The sequence below is a fragment of the Gracilinanus agilis genome, chromosome 5 (assembly GCF_016433145.1).
Source record: "Gracilinanus agilis isolate LMUSP501 chromosome 5, AgileGrace, whole genome shotgun sequence".
Classification (NCBI taxonomy): domain Eukaryota; kingdom Metazoa; phylum Chordata; class Mammalia; order Didelphimorphia; family Didelphidae; genus Gracilinanus; species Gracilinanus agilis.
Genome location: NC_058134.1, coordinates 293,812,753 through 293,829,736, shown reverse-complemented (window position 1 = coordinate 293,829,736; position 16,984 = coordinate 293,812,753). Strand labels below are relative to the sequence as shown.

General features: G+C 51.9%; 2 protein-coding genes across 4 annotated transcripts in view; both read right to left on the bottom strand.

Annotated features, from left to right (window-relative positions):
• The window catches only part of DHH (desert hedgehog signaling molecule), a 4,990-nt gene extending 1,475 nt beyond the window's left edge, over positions 1–3,515 (bottom strand). Inside the window, exon 1 of the mRNA XM_044678620.1 lies at positions 3,201–3,515. Within this exon, the coding sequence (XP_044534555.1) occupies positions 3,201–3,515 (315 nt within the window). The remainder of the gene's footprint in view (positions 1–3,200) is intronic.
• A 1,843-nt stretch (positions 3,516–5,358) lies between these two features.
• On the bottom strand, positions 5,359–16,340 carry LMBR1L (limb development membrane protein 1 like). 3 transcript variants are annotated; one of them, XM_044677267.1, is made up of 17 exons: positions 16,248–16,340; positions 12,364–12,448; positions 11,391–11,424; positions 9,977–10,116; positions 9,739–9,842; positions 9,433–9,559; positions 9,191–9,259; positions 8,948–9,012; positions 8,497–8,569; positions 8,266–8,349; positions 8,069–8,145; positions 7,750–7,827; positions 7,429–7,502; positions 7,174–7,264; positions 6,400–6,466; positions 5,639–5,800; positions 5,359–5,524 (listed from the first exon to the last, which is right to left on the bottom strand). In XM_044677267.1, exons 1-17 carry the CDS (start codon positions 16,317–16,319, stop codon positions 5,457–5,459), a joined length of 1,470 nt encoding a protein of 489 aa, XP_044533202.1. In that variant the 5' UTR covers positions 16,320–16,340; the 3' UTR covers positions 5,359–5,456. The 3 variants fall into 3 exon arrangements, with proteins under 3 accessions (XP_044533202.1, XP_044533203.1, XP_044533204.1); XM_044677268.1 differs by having other exon boundaries at positions 7,429–7,442; XM_044677269.1 differs by lacking the exons at positions 9,977–10,116; positions 11,391–11,424.
• Positions 16,341–16,984: the final 644 nt, after the last annotated feature.

The following is a 16,984-nucleotide window of genomic DNA, read 5'->3' as shown; positions in this document are numbered from 1 at the left end:
GCGTTTGGAATTGGGGTGGCGGGGAGGGGGAAGGGGAGAGAAATGAGACCGACGGCTAGGCCATCCGCCCCCGCCCCCACACCATCCCCATTCACCCTTCCTAGAGCCTAGCGGGACACCCCCTTCTCGAAGGGAGGGCCGGGAGAAAGAGGATCAGCTCTTACCCCGCTTCTGCTTCCCCTTTGCCCCCCAACTTTGCCTCCTGCAACTAAGCCTAGGATCTGGCGGATACCCCCACCCCACCCCCGCCTCACCCTCGCCCAGTGCAGCTTGCCCTCCAGAGAAAGGCAGGGTGTGGCGCCACCAGGGAACCATAAGGGGAGGCTGGGCTGACTCCCCCAAGAAGAGTCCCTGTTTAAGCCAGTTGGGCCCCAGCTCGGGCCCAGACCTCCCTCCGCCTGATTCATCTTTTGTTTCTTTGCCTCCCCTGGCACTGGGCACTGTTTCCTTCCTTCCTTCCTTCCTTCCTTCCTCCTCCTCCAGCCACCGACTCACCACCACCACCACCTCACCCCCCAGCATTAACCCCTTCAGACCCTGACAGCCCGGAGGACGTGGAGTGGGCGTGAGGAACCTAGAGGGCGCCCAGAGGGGCCGAGACTACAGGAAAGGTTAGAGTGGCGGGGGCTGCGGAAAGCACAATGGCCATTCTCCGGGATGACTTAACCGGGTGAGAATCCCGGGCCGGGGCCGGGGCCGGGGCAGTGGCGGGAGAAGCGCACTCAGCAGCTCTAGCCACAAAGAGTCTTTTCAGCCGCCCTAGTGCGGGGAGAATAAAGGGCAGTGAGCCGCGCCCCCCTCTCCCAGAGGAACGTCACGGCCCCCTCCCCCAGCTCGGCCAACTCTCTGTCTGCCCAACTCTCTGCTCAGCCAGGGATCTCCAAGCGCACCGAACCCACCCCTCTCATTGCTCCAGGCTGCTGCCCAGAAAGACAGGCCTGCAGCACCTGGGAAAGAGGGTTGTGCGGCTCTGGCCCGACGGCCCAAGAAAGAGGAGGGCCCAGATCAGAGCTGAAAGCTGCCGGCGAGCAGAGAAGGGAGGCGCACGCTCACAGCTTGCCTCTGGGGGAGTGAACCAACAGTTATCGCTCATGGTTACAGTCTAGGAGCAAGAGACCTTGGCCTGACTCACAGCGGGAAGGGAGGGGTTGGGAAGGGACTCCCCCCTTCCCCTTCCCCGAGGTGGGGGAGAAGGGACAGCCTCGCCCACCGGCTCACCTTTAGCTTCGGCTTTCCTCCTCCTGGTCCCCAACCCCCTACCAATGCGCCTCCAAGTTCCACACGGGGAGGGGGTCCCTACGCTGCTGTGGCCAGTGGGCTAGGAGGCCCTGACCTGCGGGGGCAGGACCGCTGAGACTTTGGTCCAGTTCAATGGGGCCATTTTGGTGCCAGGCAATGGGAGGTGAGGGTCTCAAGGACTTCACCATATAGAGTGGGGAGGAGCAGGGTGGCTTCCCTGTTCCATTTCAGTTCCGCAGCTGCAGGTGTCTTTGGGAAATGTGATCAGGTGCAGTGGGCATAGGACTGAGGAGGGAAGCCTCTGGCTGGAAGTGAAAGCCATGGAAGGAAGCCCCAGTTCCCAGGGTAATGAATGCATTGCTGGAACCTGTTGGAGGTGTAGATTTGGGAGTCTTCTTGATTTGAATGGGGAATGAGCCCCAAGTCTTCCCCGACAGAGACCCCCAAGAATAAGAATAGCTAGCTAGCTAGCCCTTATATAAGGATTAAAGGTTTCAAAGTAGTATCTCATTTGATCTTCATGAGAGTTAGTTACTATTATCCCCATTTTACAGATGAGTAAACTGAGGCAGCTAGTATGGAGAACTAATATATCCAGATTATTTCTCCCTTTCTTCTCTACTAAAGCAGTATTCTAGCTTGCCCTAGAGGAAGGTGACCCTGGGTTCTCAAAAGGCCAGGGAAGTAAAGTGCAAGCCTTGACAGGTCCTGTCAAATTGGGTGGATCTGAAGTACAACCTGACCAGGGGCTCAATACTGGTACTCTAAATCTGAAGGCTTATGACTAGGAGACTGTCCAAAAGGGAAGGATTTCTCTCACTTTGGAGAAAACAAAGGATTCTGTAAGCAAAAGTGGAAATCCAGGGAAGTGTGGATTCTAATTCTAGCTCTGCTTCAAATGAACTGAGTGACCTCGGACAAGTCACCTTCCTCTGGGCCTCAGTCTCTTAATCTGGAAAGCAAGAGGGATGGGTTGAGTGCCAAGTTCCCTTCCAGTTCTAACATTTTGTGATTCTATCTAGACAACTGCTTCAATATATGGTTTCCTCTTCCAGACCTCCTACTGGTCAAAGGGGGCTCCTTAATCCAAAGACATTGAGATTGAGTGCCCTTGACTCCCACTTCAACTTTCTGAGCTCCTCACTTCCTAGAGCCTAAATGGAAAGGAGGCACCCAGATTCCACAGATGGAGACATAGTGGACCCTGCCAAGCTGGGGCTTAGGGTTAGAAAACCAAGACACTGGGGCACCCTGACCCCAACCTCAGAGCTTTTTACCCAGCCCTTCTCAAGGTGGGAAAGGATTCCTGGGGACAATGATCCTTTGCATCCTCAGAAACAGTGGTAGGGCACATACTGGGGGGGTGGGAGGTGGAATCTGCCAACAAGAGCTGGGTATCCTGAACCAGGACAGGGATCCTAAATGCCCCAGCGTGGGTGCCTCCACCCTGAGGCTCAGGAATGCCTTTCTCCACCTTCTCAGCCACAGTCCTAAAAAGAGCCTAGCCCACGAGGGTCACTTATGGAAGCTCCGGCCCTTATTCCTCCGGAGACTCCCTGATCACCTCTGGGCTTTGCTGGCCCCCTGCTCACCTCAGCCCTTCCTGCCTAGCTCAGTGACTGACCCCCGGTCCACGCCTCAGTCATTTCCCGTCTCGCCTGCCGCCATTCCACAACCCCTCCCCCCATCTTCCCAGCTTCTCCCTTTCACTCTCACTGATCCTCCCCACTGCCTGCCCTCCCTGTCCCTCCCGCCCCAGCCTCTTCTAACCCGGAGCCTAGGAGCCTTTCTGTGGAGACGTCTCCCTACAAGATAAGGGCTGTGGGCCAGGCTGCTGGGGAGGGCGAGGTGTCCCGGGCTTCCTGGGAAATCGCTCCCCGAGCGCACGCCAGGAGAAGGGCCGGTGCGGTTCAGGTAGGGGCCGGACACCTGAGGGACTGGGCCAGCCCGGGCTTCCTTACCTCAGTCATGAGGCGGTCCGCCCCGCTGTTCTCCTCATCCTTGAAGATGATGTCGGGATTGTAGTTGGGCACCAGGTCTCGAAAGCGCTCGGACCCCCGGACCACTCTGCCCTCGGGCTGCCCACTGGCTCCCAGGGTCCGCTCTGGCACGCTGGGCACGAACTGCTTGTAGAGCAGCGGTATAAGTTGCTTTCGCACGTAGCGGCGTCTGCCCACGGGACCCCGGCCGGGTCCGCAGCTCCTGGTGGGCAGTGCCAGGAGAGCCAGAAGTGCCAGGCAGCACACGGGCACCACCAGGCTCACCCGCAGCGCCATGGCACCGGCCCCAAGAGGAGGAATATCTGTCCTCACAGGGGCTTCTGGTCAGTTGGCCATTTCTTCTGCGTTGGGCAGCAGGTGGGTGATGCGCCCGGTGCTCACTGCGACGTCCGCAGCTGGACAACGCGGCCGCGACCCTGAGGCTTTTCCTTCATGCCCCTGGACTGGGTGACCCGTCACCGAGGGGACTAGAACCTAATACTCTAGGGAAAGGGGCGATGGGTACCAGCCCAGTACCCGGCTCTACTTGTTCCACCGGACCGGGTTGCCGAACTCCGCCTTAAGTGGCCGCTCGTCCCGCCCACCCTCTCCCGCCCCGCCCCCCGGGTGGGCCCAACCCTCCCCCAAGGGCTCAAGTGACAGACCCAACGCCCCTTTTCCCCTCCCACCCGGTTTCCAAGCAGCCACGGGCTGGAGTCGGCCCCGGGGGGCGGGGGACAGTCTGGGGGCAGTCAGCAGAAATACCAGCGGCTGGGTCACTCTGAGACTGTCTCAGTTCCCCGTCAGAACCCTCTCCCTCCAGAGTGATGGAGGCTGCAGACATGCCCGCCCTGGCCCATACCCCCCGGAGGGTTCCTTCCCATCCCATAGGGCTCATCGGCAGCTAGGCGGCAGTGGTTGGGGATGGCCCCGAGTTTGAATCCCGTCTTCCTGATTAGCTGCGTGACCCTGAGGCCGGCTTCTGTAAAGGAGAGGGCCACACAAAACGGAGGTACTCTGCAAACCCCAAACATTCCCATAAACAGATGCCAGGCCCAGTTAGACTAGACTACAGATTGCCTTCCTAGTCTTCCCACTTCTCCTCAGCAAGTACATCCTTCATCCCAGGGCATGAGCTCTCCCAAGGCCTGAATCGGAGTCTAGAGAAGTGCCTGGGATTTCCTTCTGGGAAGAGAGCCTTCCTCAAGGACAGAAATCAGCACTTCATGAGCCTCTGCTACTTCCCTGGCCCTGGGTGCCATCCCCTTTGCCAGACCTTCTCTCCATGCAAAACCTGCTGTCCCAGGTCCAAACTGGGGGCAGACAGAAACAGACCTGGGTAGGGGACAGCCTGGAGTCAGGCTGGAAAGTACAGGGAAGGGCAAGTGGTTTGACCTAAATCAAAAATAAATGGATCCGGTTCGAGGCAGGGGCAGGGAGTCTGCCATCCATGCTCTTTCCAATCTGCCTCTAAGCCCACTCCAAAATCCCCAGACAACAAGTTAGGGCTGGTTGGCAGCCTTTCTCCTGGCCCCCTTCAACAGGACACATTCCCTGAAGTGAAGGCACGGTTCTACTTGGAGTCCCAGCAACGTTCGAGGGTTATGTTCTCCCTGTACAAGCAGTCTGAGACTAGCCTTTTTTTAAAAAGAACCCAAAAGAACAACTTTATTCAGGGGGAGGGAAAGGACAGGGAAGGATCTTTATCTTCATCGGGAACAAACCTTCCTGGCCTTGTCCCATTCCAGGTCCCAGCTAGTCGAGAGAGGCCCTCTCTCGGCTCTTCTCTCCTCTCCTCCGGGTTGAGGGTGGTATGTTCTGGGGAGCCCCACCATCTCCCCATTTGTTCCCCACTTCCCAATTCCTCCCCTCCCCTATTGCACATCAGATCATGTAAACATGGCCAGGGGCAATGCCCAGGACTATAATGAGGCAGATTCATATGTAAACGAAGATGAGGCCAGGAGATCATTTGGGGTACCAGCCTTGCGGTGGCCAGGGGCCCAACATTTTTCTGAAAAGGGTTGGTAGAAGGGGGAGGGAAAAGAAATGGGCCCCAAACTTTGGCTCAGATTATACAGCAGTGCAAAGGTCTTAGCTACCCTCCAACGCCTGCCCCCCTCACAAAAAACTTCCAGGCCTCAGAGAGCACCCAGCCCCCTCCTCCCCCCCAGGTCTCCGATCCAGGCCTGGCAGCGTCCAGTCTTCTCTCCTCCACCCCAATGTCTTCGATAGAGGTCAATGGAGCGAAGTCTTGTTGTGCTGGCGTGGAAATCCAGAGACAGGCAGCGGGAGCCTGTCAAGGCCTGGAGAAAGGAGAGGCAGCCCAAGGGAAGAAGAGGTGGTCAAGAGTTTGGGGCCTCGGCCGGCAGGGGCAGACTCTAAAGACCCTCCCGTTGCTCTCATCACTCCCCCCTCACCAAAGGCTCGGATGAGCTCGGCCCGAACGGCTCCAGTGACCGTCTTGACCAGGCAGAGGGTGGTGAGGCCGGCGAAGGCGGCGTTGTACAGGAACACGATGTAGAAGTTTCCCAGCCAATTGAACCGTCCAAAGTCACCCAGCAAGTCAAAGCGGGTAAGCCCTGGGAACAGGGGGCGGAAAACTATTTAGGTCTGGTTCTTCACCACAAATTGGGCATCCGACCGCCTTAGCCGAAGCGTCCCTCCCAGGGCTTCACCCCAGCATCTTCTAAAGTCATCTGTGACCCTCCAAAAAGGAACCAATCTGTAACACCCCTGCAGATGCAGATTAGAAGCGCTTCCTGGAGCCCCTAAATCAACTCAGAATCTGGCTCTCTGCTGCCCTCATGTGGTCCCATCTCAGCCCTGCACTCGCCAGGACTGAAGATGCTTCCCTATCCCTAACCGGTCCCTTCCTTCTACCTCCCCTTTCCCAGGTACCATGGAGATGCAGTCTGAAAAAATAAGGGAAGGAAGGATCCAGAGTCTGATACTGCCCCAGGAGGGAGGAGGGCCAAGACAGAAGAGTCAGTCCTTGCCCTGTGCCCAGACAGGTCATGATTATCTCTGCAGGGGAACCTATCCTCTCTTCTTACTTCTCACCAAATACTCAGCCCAGAAGGACTGTTGGTTGGAGCCTTGGCCTAGCACTAAGTAACCTTCCTGGGCTTCTCCTGTTCCAAAGGACCCCATCAGCCCACCAAAAGCTGAGAGAACTCACCTAGTGTACGAGAGAAAATAGGCAGGGCTGAGCTCAGCACTAGGAGACAGACACAGTTCCCAATGATCTAAGGAAAGGAAAGGGAAAGAAGGAAAGACAGAACAGTCCTTTGAGCAGCCGCCAATATCCTATGTTGACCTTCTTGGTCCCTCTTCCCCCAACACCTGGGTCAAGAACATCATAAGATGTAAAATGAAAATTATATTAAATGTAAAAGGTCTTATACAAACAAAAACAAGGCAACCAAGATTTAGAAGGGAAGCAACAAACTGGGAAAAATGTTTTAACAAATTTCTCTGATAAAGGTCTTATTTCTCAAAAATATAAAGATATAATTTGATAGATATAATATATGACATACATTATATCTATTAATCATATAAATATGTCAAATTGATAAGATCCCCAATTGATAAATGGTCAAAAGATATGAATAAGCAGTTTTTATAGGAAGAAATCAAAGCTATCAACTTTTTTTTTTTTTTTTTTTTTTTTTTTTTTATCCTGGGACTCCATTCTAGGAGCATAGGGCCACAACCAGTAGGCAATGGGTTGCTCAGGGTCACCCAGCTGGGAAGTGTCTGAGCCCGGACTTGAACCTAGGACCTTTCGTCTTCTAGGCCTGGCTCTCAATCCACTGAGCTAGCCCAGCTGCCCCTACTTTAGACTGCAGTTTCTTTAGCAGATGTAGTTTGTTTGTTTTTTACAGGGTGGGGTTGCTAGCCCCACGCTATCAACTAATCACATGAAAAAAAATGTTCAAAATCCCAATACCTGGGTCATGGCTGTATCTTGGCGTTTGGGTCGAAGGCCTCTAAACAATGGGGAGCTATAGAAGCCCACGACAGAGGACAACATCAGGTAACTATGCTGACTTAAGGAAGAACTGACATTCGAATGGTTAGATGTCCCCATCCCCTCCAAACATCTCGTTTCTCTCTCTCCTTTCCTGGATAGGAATACAACCTCCAAGTCCCATCCTAGCTCTGCCCAGGAGACAGGGGATAAAGTTTTTTTTCCAAAGGATACAGGATGAGTATGACCTGGATGATGGCACCAAAGGAGCCCAGCTTGGAGAATGATACCTGGCCCAAGGAGGTATCCTATGAGGGGAAAGAGGTGATTTCATCACCTGTGGAGCTCCTTCATCTCTTCCCTCCAGAGTCATGGGCTTTTTAGTCCTCTCTCCCAACTTAATCCCCACTCCCATCCCTTCGAAAACTAATGGGAAACTAGTCTTAAATAAAACCAAAGGAGCGGAAGCAAGTAATAAATAAATAAATACGAGGACAAGGAACCACAAACCCCATTTCAAAGGTCAAGGCTGCTAGAGAAGGGAAGAAGTGGTACCTGCATGCCACGGGGCATGGCTGCCTCATCAATCAGTAGCTCCAGGATGTGGATGGCAACAATGAGCACAGAGAGACCCTGGTTGGGGGAGGGAGGGAAGGAGAGGAAAGGAGTCATATCAGCTCCTATCCTAGGTCCGGTGGAGATACCACGTTTCCACCCCCCCAACAGGTCCCTCCCTCCAGGAATCTCTTTCCCCACTTGGTGAGCACAGAACATCTCCTTTTCCTCTCTCGTGTCCCACCCCCGCCTGGCCCGGGCACGGTGCCACAAAGGCATTCACTGACTTACCCCCACCCGCCAAGCCCCACACACCCACCGTCAGCAACAGCAGACAGAGCATGGCCAGCGGGTAACCCAGGTTTCTTTGCCAAGCAGAGGCCTTCTGTCGTTTCTCTGGGCAAGGACAGGGAGGCATAGTTAGCAGAGGGTAGGCTGCGGTGGAAATGCCAGCTCTCCTCCTGCTTCCCCATTCAGGGCCATCTCTCCCCCTCTTTGGTTTACCCAAGCCCTTACCCAGCATAAGCCTCTGTGTCTGCAGAGTCACAACCTGTCTGTGCAGCATCTTCATGTCCAGGGGCAGCCAGCACGAAGTGGGGTCTGAGGCAAAGGAGAGCAGTGCTGAAGGGGGGGGGGGAGTGCCTAACCATCGCCTGACCTCTCACCCCTATCTACCAAGCAGCCTCCTGGCCAGAAAACCATCCCAGAGCCAGGCTGAGCTCTCCTGAAAGGGAGGAGGCCACTTACTACACATCCTTCGGGTCAGAGCTGCCTCCTCAAAGGCCGAGCAATGCAGCTGTTCTTCCAGGTCTTCCAGCAGCTAGGCAGTGGGAAGAGGGGGGAAGAGGATTTTTAGTAGCTTCACAGCCTTGGAGTTTTGCCCTGCCTTGGGGTACCCCCCTACCTTAACACCCCACTCATTCCTTGCCCCCCACCAAGAGGCCAACAGTATGCCCAAAGGAAATAACCCATGAGAATAGTAATAACACGAAAAACCGAAATCACAGGGAAGGTAGGACATTGACCTTACATATCCTTCCCCATGGGCAGGTTTTGAGCAGGGAAGACATAGGACCCCTGAAATGAAGGGAGAGAGGGAACCAAGAAAAGGAAGCCTGGAGGCAAAGAAGACTTATTTCCCCATTTTCTCCACTAATTTATCCATTTCCATCTCTGCCTGAGGATCAGCGCTACCTACCCTGGGCTTGACCAGCAGTTTTCCAGTGACAGAGAACATCTGGGCAAGGCCCAGCGGAGTACACACTGCAAAGCAGAAGAAGTCCACATTTAATGTATCTCTATCTCCTCTCCTCCAGACACAGGAACAAGAGGCCGGGATCCTTACTCACTTTCCTAACTCCCACCCTGATCCTATGCCTCTGTGTTCCAACAGAAACTTCAAAGAGCAAATATTCAACACAGACCTTGAGCAGGGACTCACCCAGGAGGAGCAGCACTCCCAGAAAAGAGATGCAGGAATAGAGATAGGGGAGGTAGTACTCCCAGAGATCTAGTGGGGAAAGAGGCAAAAAACTGGTTAGGGAAAAGCCCCAGGATTTCCTCTCTTCCTGCCCCCATCCCTCCGCCTGGACGATGTCTCAGGATAAGGAAAGAATCCTGCCAGCGCGTGCCTCTCCAGCAGAATGCCAGCGGAGAGGCCCGGGGCCATCTGGAATCACTCACCATACAAAGACTCCCGGCTGGTCTTGCTGTTGTCCACAATGGCAGAGGCTACCCACACCATGCCTAGCACCAGCAGTGACAAGAGCAGCAGCATGACCACTGTCTCATAAACCCTGCCCAGGACCCCCTTTAGGAAGGGAATGAGCGGGAGGAAATGGTTAGTCGGATGATTAGGGAAGGGGATGACATAATCGGGGGGGCTGGACTTGGGTAGCGCTGGGCAGGGGATGTTTGGGACTGGAATGAAGGGATGCTTACAAAGGTAACCCCTGCTGACCCCAACTTTGCTCTTTACCATTTGCTCACCTTCTTGGAGCCAGCAAAGCCTTCTGACTCAGTGAAAAAGTAGGCAAAGGGCATGAGGAAGACAAGAGACAAATTAGAGAAGAGAAAGACGAGGTTCCAGAGTCCTAGGGCAGAAGGGAAGATTAATTACTGATGAAAGCCAGGATTAAACCAGAGGGGAGGAAAAGGATTTAACAGGGAGTTGGGCTGACTTGGGGACAAACCATCCAGCCCACCCTCATGGGGAAAAGGTCCTCACCATGGATGAGAGAGCCATTGAGCCACTGGATATAGTAGTTCCGGGGAAGAGAAAGAAGCACTTCATTGCTAAGGATGGAAAAAGGCAGGAGCAGGACGGCAGCCAGGGCCACCGCTAAAGTAAAGGTGCAGAGGCCAAGCCTATGGACACATGAGATTGGAATTGGGTCAGTCCTGAGCCCTGTAGTCCCAGGGACATCTTCAGGGTACCTTTGGATATTAGCTGTCCCACCTGGGGACAGGGAAGGGAAGGGAAGGACCTAGCCAGGGGAGCATTTTGCTTTAATCTTTTCCCATCAGAGCAGAAGTTCTGAACTTGGGACCAGATTGATTTCACAGATTTCAAGGGGTATACACAATCCTGGATGAGAAAAAAAATAGCATCTCTATTTCCCTAACCTCTAGCAAAAATTGAGCATTTTCTTCAATTGTTAAAAAATGCTTTTCTAAGAAAGGGTACATAGATTTTACTAGACTACTAAAGAAATCCATGACACACCAAAAAGGTTAAGAAGGGTAGCTAGGTAACACGGAGGATAAAATGCCCAGCTTGGAATTGGAAGGACCTGGGTTCAAATCTGACCTCAGACACTTCCTAGCCTTGGGATCCTGGGCCTTATCGTCCCAGGGACCTCTTTAGGGTACCTTTGGATGTTAGCTGTCCCACTTGGGGGCAGAGAGTTTTTAGGGAAGACAAAAAAAATCAGGGGAGCACTGATTTCCCAAGTTCCTTCACCCTGATTGCCTAGTCTTAGCAGATCTCCTGTCTTACAATTGCTACTGAGACAGATGGTAAGGATTTTTAAAAAAGGTTAAAAGCACCTGTCCCAGATGCATGGGAAGTCAGCCTGCCATGATGATTAATCACCATAGGAACTTGTAGCCTCATCAGCTGGCGGCTGCCTCCTTAAGAATGTGGGGCCCTTGGGCATATGCTGTCCCAGACAGGTGACACAGTCCCAAGGCCAGCTTCTCTAGATATCAGAATGTTCCTCTCTCATCTCTCTCTTCCTAGGGGACCATCACATCTCTCCATCCAACATGGACAAACAAGGGCTCAGTTCTACAACTCTACGCCCAGAGGAATTCTAGAGAAGAGGAGCCACGCTATCTCCATTTCTGGTGATTCAGGCCACCAGGCTCTTGCTAGCACAACCAGGGAGACTGGAACAACAACTTTTCTGAGCCTCTCCAGGGTACACTGAGGCAGGGAACATGCTGGGGACCAGATAGAGCTATTTGTGGAAAAAAAAATAAAAATCAGTTCTCCCCATCCCAAATCACCTACCACTCCAACTAGAGAGAGTGAGAGGTAGCTAAAATCCCTGCTCCAGGGGCATCTCTGAGGCATGGTTTTCGCTAGCCAAATGGGCCCCTGGTGTTGGGACAGGATGGTCAGCAGCAGCAACACTTACGCAATCTTGTTGACTGTGGCGTCCTCATCATCAACTGTCAGAATCAGACAGACACAGAAGAAGAGACAGATGTCAGCTAGTGATCCCTGTAGGGCTGCTGGCTTACTAGACAGGGTGAGGCAAGAGCTTGGGGACTTGGTGACACGGGGCTGAGTGCAGCCCGGAGTTCTGGTCTCAGAAAGCAAAGGGAACACTGGTTCTGTCCTTTGTTGCTTTCTTCCTTCCTCCTCCACTTTCCTCATCACAATTTGCCCCTCCCTTCCTATCTCTTCCTAGAAATATCACTGTCACAGGTTCCCCTTTGAACACTGAGACCATAAACAAGTGACTAGTGAGGCCAGTTCTGTCACAGGCTGGGTTCATTGAAGAGGGCACTAGGAAGGATGGGGCAGTAGATGGTGGCACTTCCAGGTCCCCTAGGGAGTTTTAGGGGATAGGTAGCCACCTCCTCAGGTAGAAGACTCCGGTAGACTAAGAGTGGGAGACAGGATGTAGACCTGACTACCCTGGAGCTGGAGGAAGAGGCCGGCACTCCTAGGCAGCCAAAGCTGGTCATTTAGTCATGGACAGTCCAACCCTAATATCCCAGAATGATGGAAGTCTCTTACAGGATGGAGCTACTCCAGAGCACCAACTCTCCTTCCTAAAAGATCCTCCCCAAAGCACATGTTACAGAGGACTTGCCCTATTAGCCCGAGAGGCAGGTTAGCTCCTAGAACAGTCTCCACTGAGCAGAAAGATGAATAGAAAACTGGCACAGTTCCTGGCAAGGGGTCTAGGCAACCCAGGGAGAGGGACTAACAAGGAATCTGAAACCACAGGAAAGAAGTCAAAGAAACCAGTGATATCTCAATACAACTTAGCCCTCTCCCTTCCCAGGGGGACACACCTAAGATCCCATTTCCCGAGGCTTTCTGCATAGCTACCAATACCAGGACAGCTGGAGAGGCCAACAGAAGCTGCCCGCCCATACCTGTAGTAAAATCAGCTGGCTTCTTGAATCGGGTCAGAGTGATATGGCAGAGGATGTAAAGCGTTGCAAACAGCAGTGTGGAGATCTGAAGGGGAGGGGAAGATCACAGGAACAGTAGCTCTATTGCTGGAAGGGTCTTCCAAGACCATCCAGCCCAACCTTCTCAGTTTGGAGATGGAGAAACTAAGACCTTGACAAGTGAGGTGACTTGTCCAAAGTCACATAGGCAGCAGGTATGGGAGGGTGGGGGGTTTGAATTCAGGGCTTCTGACTCCAGGGTCTGTGGTTTTTTTTTCATTTTACAAGGGAGCCTCTTTGGGGTTTGGATCCAGAATCTTAAATCTTAAACCGTTCCCCACCCACATCACCCCAATGAAATCCTCCCTCCCTTCTAATCCCAAAGTACATCTTTCTCAAGTACATCTTTCTTACTTACTGATTTCCCCCTTCTCTTTATCCCAGTACCATTCTCACAGTCTGGGGTCCTATTGGTTCCTACTTTAAACATCAGGCATGGTCAACAGAGCTTGTCCTAGCCACACTGGAGGTCTTCCCAGTTTTCCTGGGCAGCAGGAAGACTCCAATTTAGTCCTTTTCCCTGCTACAAGATGGGTGGGATGGCACACAAGTAAAGATACTCTCAAAAATACTCAGGAGAGACAAAGTCTAAAATAGTCAGGTAGGTAGAGTCCCTTCCACTGCTAGGGCACCTTACAAACAAGCCACAAGAGTAAAACCAAGAGAAGGTGTTTTATTAGGGCTGATCTATTCTTTCTAGCTCTAACTCCAATGATCCTGATCATCCTCATCCCATGGACTCTCCAATTCTATATCAATTCTGATGCTCACCCCCATATTCCAGGCTCAGATGGAGCTTCGGGGGAGCTAACAACTACAGTGTCTAATAACAATGTAGATACCTTAAGGAATACTATAGCAGATAAATGGTGGACTCGGAGCTTCTGTAGCTAGGAAAGAACTAGGGTCTCAATCTTGGACAGAAAGACTCATTTCTAGGACTCAGACTCCCACTTTCTGAGTCACTGACTGGCAGCCATTTTTATGTGGCTTGAAGTCCAGGAGCTAAGCAGGTTTTCCATGCCACTCAAGAGTCTAAGAAGGGGTCTTCAAGTGTCCTTTCTTCTGATTCCCACACAGAAGGATACTGCTTTTAGGTACTCTACAACTAAGGGAATCTGCTGAGCTAAGTTCTCTTCTAGCTTTCATATTTACCATTTCCAGTTTTAATAGTTTTGACTCTAAGAACAGAAGAGTGGCACCAGCCATGGTCCTTCTGCTAAATATACTCAGATTCAGAATGTGAAGAGTCTGATTAATTAATGGAAGGGTCAGATTAAACTGCTCATTTTGCCAAAAAAGGTCACTGAGGTCCAAATGCCTGGATAGAGCTGAGAGTAAGAGAAGTATAGCTATATAACAGAGTAAATGAAAGGCCAGGATTTATTTGAGTCTCAGCTTTGAACTCTGTCGCCAAATTACTTCATCTCTTAATCTCGGTTTGCTCATCTATAAAATGGGGGAAATACTTGTACTACCTCACAAGGTTATTATGAGAAGAACTGTTTGTAAACATTAAAGCATTTGAGTAATTACTAATTATCATAACTCAAGTCTCCTGACTCCTAGGCACAAGACTCTCTTCACTGCATAATATTCTGGCATTATACGGAAACCATAGCCCTATATGACTAAAATAGGGTGAACTTCTGGTATGTTGGGATTATATACTGTCCTTCCTCTATTAAAGATGACCAGGAAAAAAAAAAAACAACCTCATAGGGCTGAGTTCAGTTGAGACCTGGGGGGCAGGACAGGTTGAGGGAAGTAGAGGTACTCTAGAGTGTGGGACAAAGACTAGGCAAACAGGGTTAAGTGACTTGCCCAGGGTCACACAGCTATAAAGAAGTTTGAACCCAGGTCCTCCCAATTCTAGGCCGGGAACTCTATCCACTGTTCCACCTTGCTGCCTCAGTAGGAGATTCTTAACCAAGAGTTTCTAAATGTTTCATTTTTTAAAATATTTGAATTGTATTTGGATGAGGTTGATTTCTTCATAATTCTATGTGTTTTATTTGGTACATTTAATAACATTATTTTGAGGGATCCATAGGTCTCCCCAGACTGCCAAAGGGGTTCATAGCACAAAAAAAAGAGTTAATAATCCTTGTCCTAGGTAAAGAGGCCAGACTACAACCCAAATACATACAGACTATGGCCAAAAAAACAGACAATTTAGGCTGAGGACAAAGCCAAAGTCACCTCTAAAACCTCCTATTATGCAGTTTTACAGCCCATGCCTCAATTTCCTGGCTTGCATCATACCCAAGAAGGTAGCAGAGCTCAAAAGGTCAGAGGCTGGAGTTCCACGCAGTCCTGTTTGGGCTGAGGTTGAGTGGCTCCCAAAGAAGCCTTTCACCTAACAGGTGGAGGAGACACCTGAAGCTAGGCAGACTCCTCCTGTACTGGGGTTCCTACAGAGGTTGGGGAATATCCAAGAATTTCCACCCTCCCAGTTCAACAGAAAGCAGGATCGGAAATCATAGCTCACGTTTATATGGCACTTAATTTACCATGTACCTTGCTCCCAACTACCCTATGAGGTTTAGATAATAAAAGTAGGATTATCCCACCCCTTTTACAGGTGAAAAAATCAAAGCTCAGAAATTTGCCAGAGCCACATATTTAGATCCCCTCCAGCAGGTTCAGAGAGAAAACTCCAAGACATGACAAAAACTGTTCACTTCGCTCTTTCCTCACCTGTCTCCCTTTCTTAGGGGCATTTCCCTGGCAAGCTTGCCCCTCCTCTGATTCTGAGGTGACAGAGGGATGGGTGGGATGGAGCCCAAAAGGAAGTTCAAGATAAGCCACCCTAGTGGCAACCCTTTATAGTATCCTCCCCACCCCCCAAACTTCTACTTTTCCCCTCCCTCTTCTTTAAGATAGAATATGAAGTAAAAACTGCAGATAGCAAAAGAGGGAGAGAAAGGATTGGGGAGGGAGCTTTGAGGGTGCCCTGAAATCCTGGAGAGCAAAAAAAAAAGACCTGAAGCTCAGCTTAGCTTATAGGGCCCACAGTTCCAACGACAGCCAGGGAACCATATTACTGGGGGATGGCTAGTAGAAAGTAATAACCAAGCAGGGGAGGGGACGTGGGAGTGCAAAAGTGTCACTAGGGAGCAAGGAGGTGGTTCAGTGGATTGAGAAGCAGGCCCAGAGATGGGAAGTTCTGGGTTCAAACCTGAACACTTTCTAGCTATGTGATCTCTTACCACTCTTCTGCCGCAGAACCAAATGAATAGTGATTCTATTTTTTTTTTTTTTTTTTTAATGTTTATAAGGAGGGAAAATGGTGGGGAAGTCCAGAGTCCATTTCTGGAAAAATTTATATTGGGGGAAGAAGTTGGTAGGCTCCAGGTCTCTATCCCGATAACCATGGAATTTGATCCAGTGAGACAGAGGAGCCTCAGGGCCAAAGGAGACCCGGTCTCTCCCCATCTTATAACAAACACCCTTCTCCTTCCGAGTGTGTGGATGTGTTTTCCTCCTCGCCACCCCTTCCAACTTCCCTCCAAACAGGCTAGCCCTATGGGGTTTCTTAGACTAACCGGAGCCTGGGTGCTTCTCCCCAAGATTTATGGAGGGTGCAAAGCAATCCAGGCATTCACAAGTGCCCAAACCCACCAGCACCCAGACTCAAAAAGAAGGAAGAACTCCTGGGGGTCCCCAGAGAGTGGGTGGGATTTCTTTCTCTCTTATTAATCCTGGATAGACGGCGCCTTGCAGCTGCCCCGATGCCTTGGCGCCGGCCTCCAGCCCCACGCGGGCGGACGCCTCCACTCCATCCCTCCAGCTCCCGGACTCACTATGCACTCCCGAACTCGCTCATGGAACAGCTGCTCCCGCACCGACAGCACCTCGTAGTCCGCCGCTTCCATGCTCTGCTCAGCATGGCTGGGAGCGGGGTTCTCCGGGGTCCGGAGAGTTCGAGCGGGAGAAAGCTCTCCCACTGCCGAGCACCCGGACCCAACTCAGACTCCCCGCTGCGGCCTCGACCAGGACACCGGGCCAACTCGAGTCTCAGCTTCGCCCGCCCCTCTAGCCGTCCCTCCCCTCGAAGCCCCGCCCTTAAAGGAGCAGCGACCGCCGCGCCGCCTCCAAACAGGACGCGGGCCCCTGAGCGCAACGGGCCCTTTAAGGTGCAGACGCCACCACGTTCCGAACTACGAGCGCATTCGCCGTCGGCTTCACTACAAAATAAGGGAAGCGGCGTTCCGCGTTCCAGTTTAAAGCCACAACGTGACGACACAAGGAGTGGGCGGGATCTCACCCGAAAGGGCTAAATTCATTGGTGCTTAGAATCCGAGGAAACTGTTTTTCGCCACAGGACGAGCAGCTATAGGCTCACCCAGTGGGAAAGGCGGGATGTTTCTGTACTACTGCCAGGCTGGGCTGCGGTTACGTTTGTCTCTAATCCTCCGAGGCTTATCTTCATTTGTCTGAAACCTTATTAACCGGGAGAAGACTGCCGCTGTCCCCTTGACCTGGAGGGCCAAAGACTTCCAGATCCTCCGAGGGCTTTGTGGCTAGAAAAGCCCTGGGG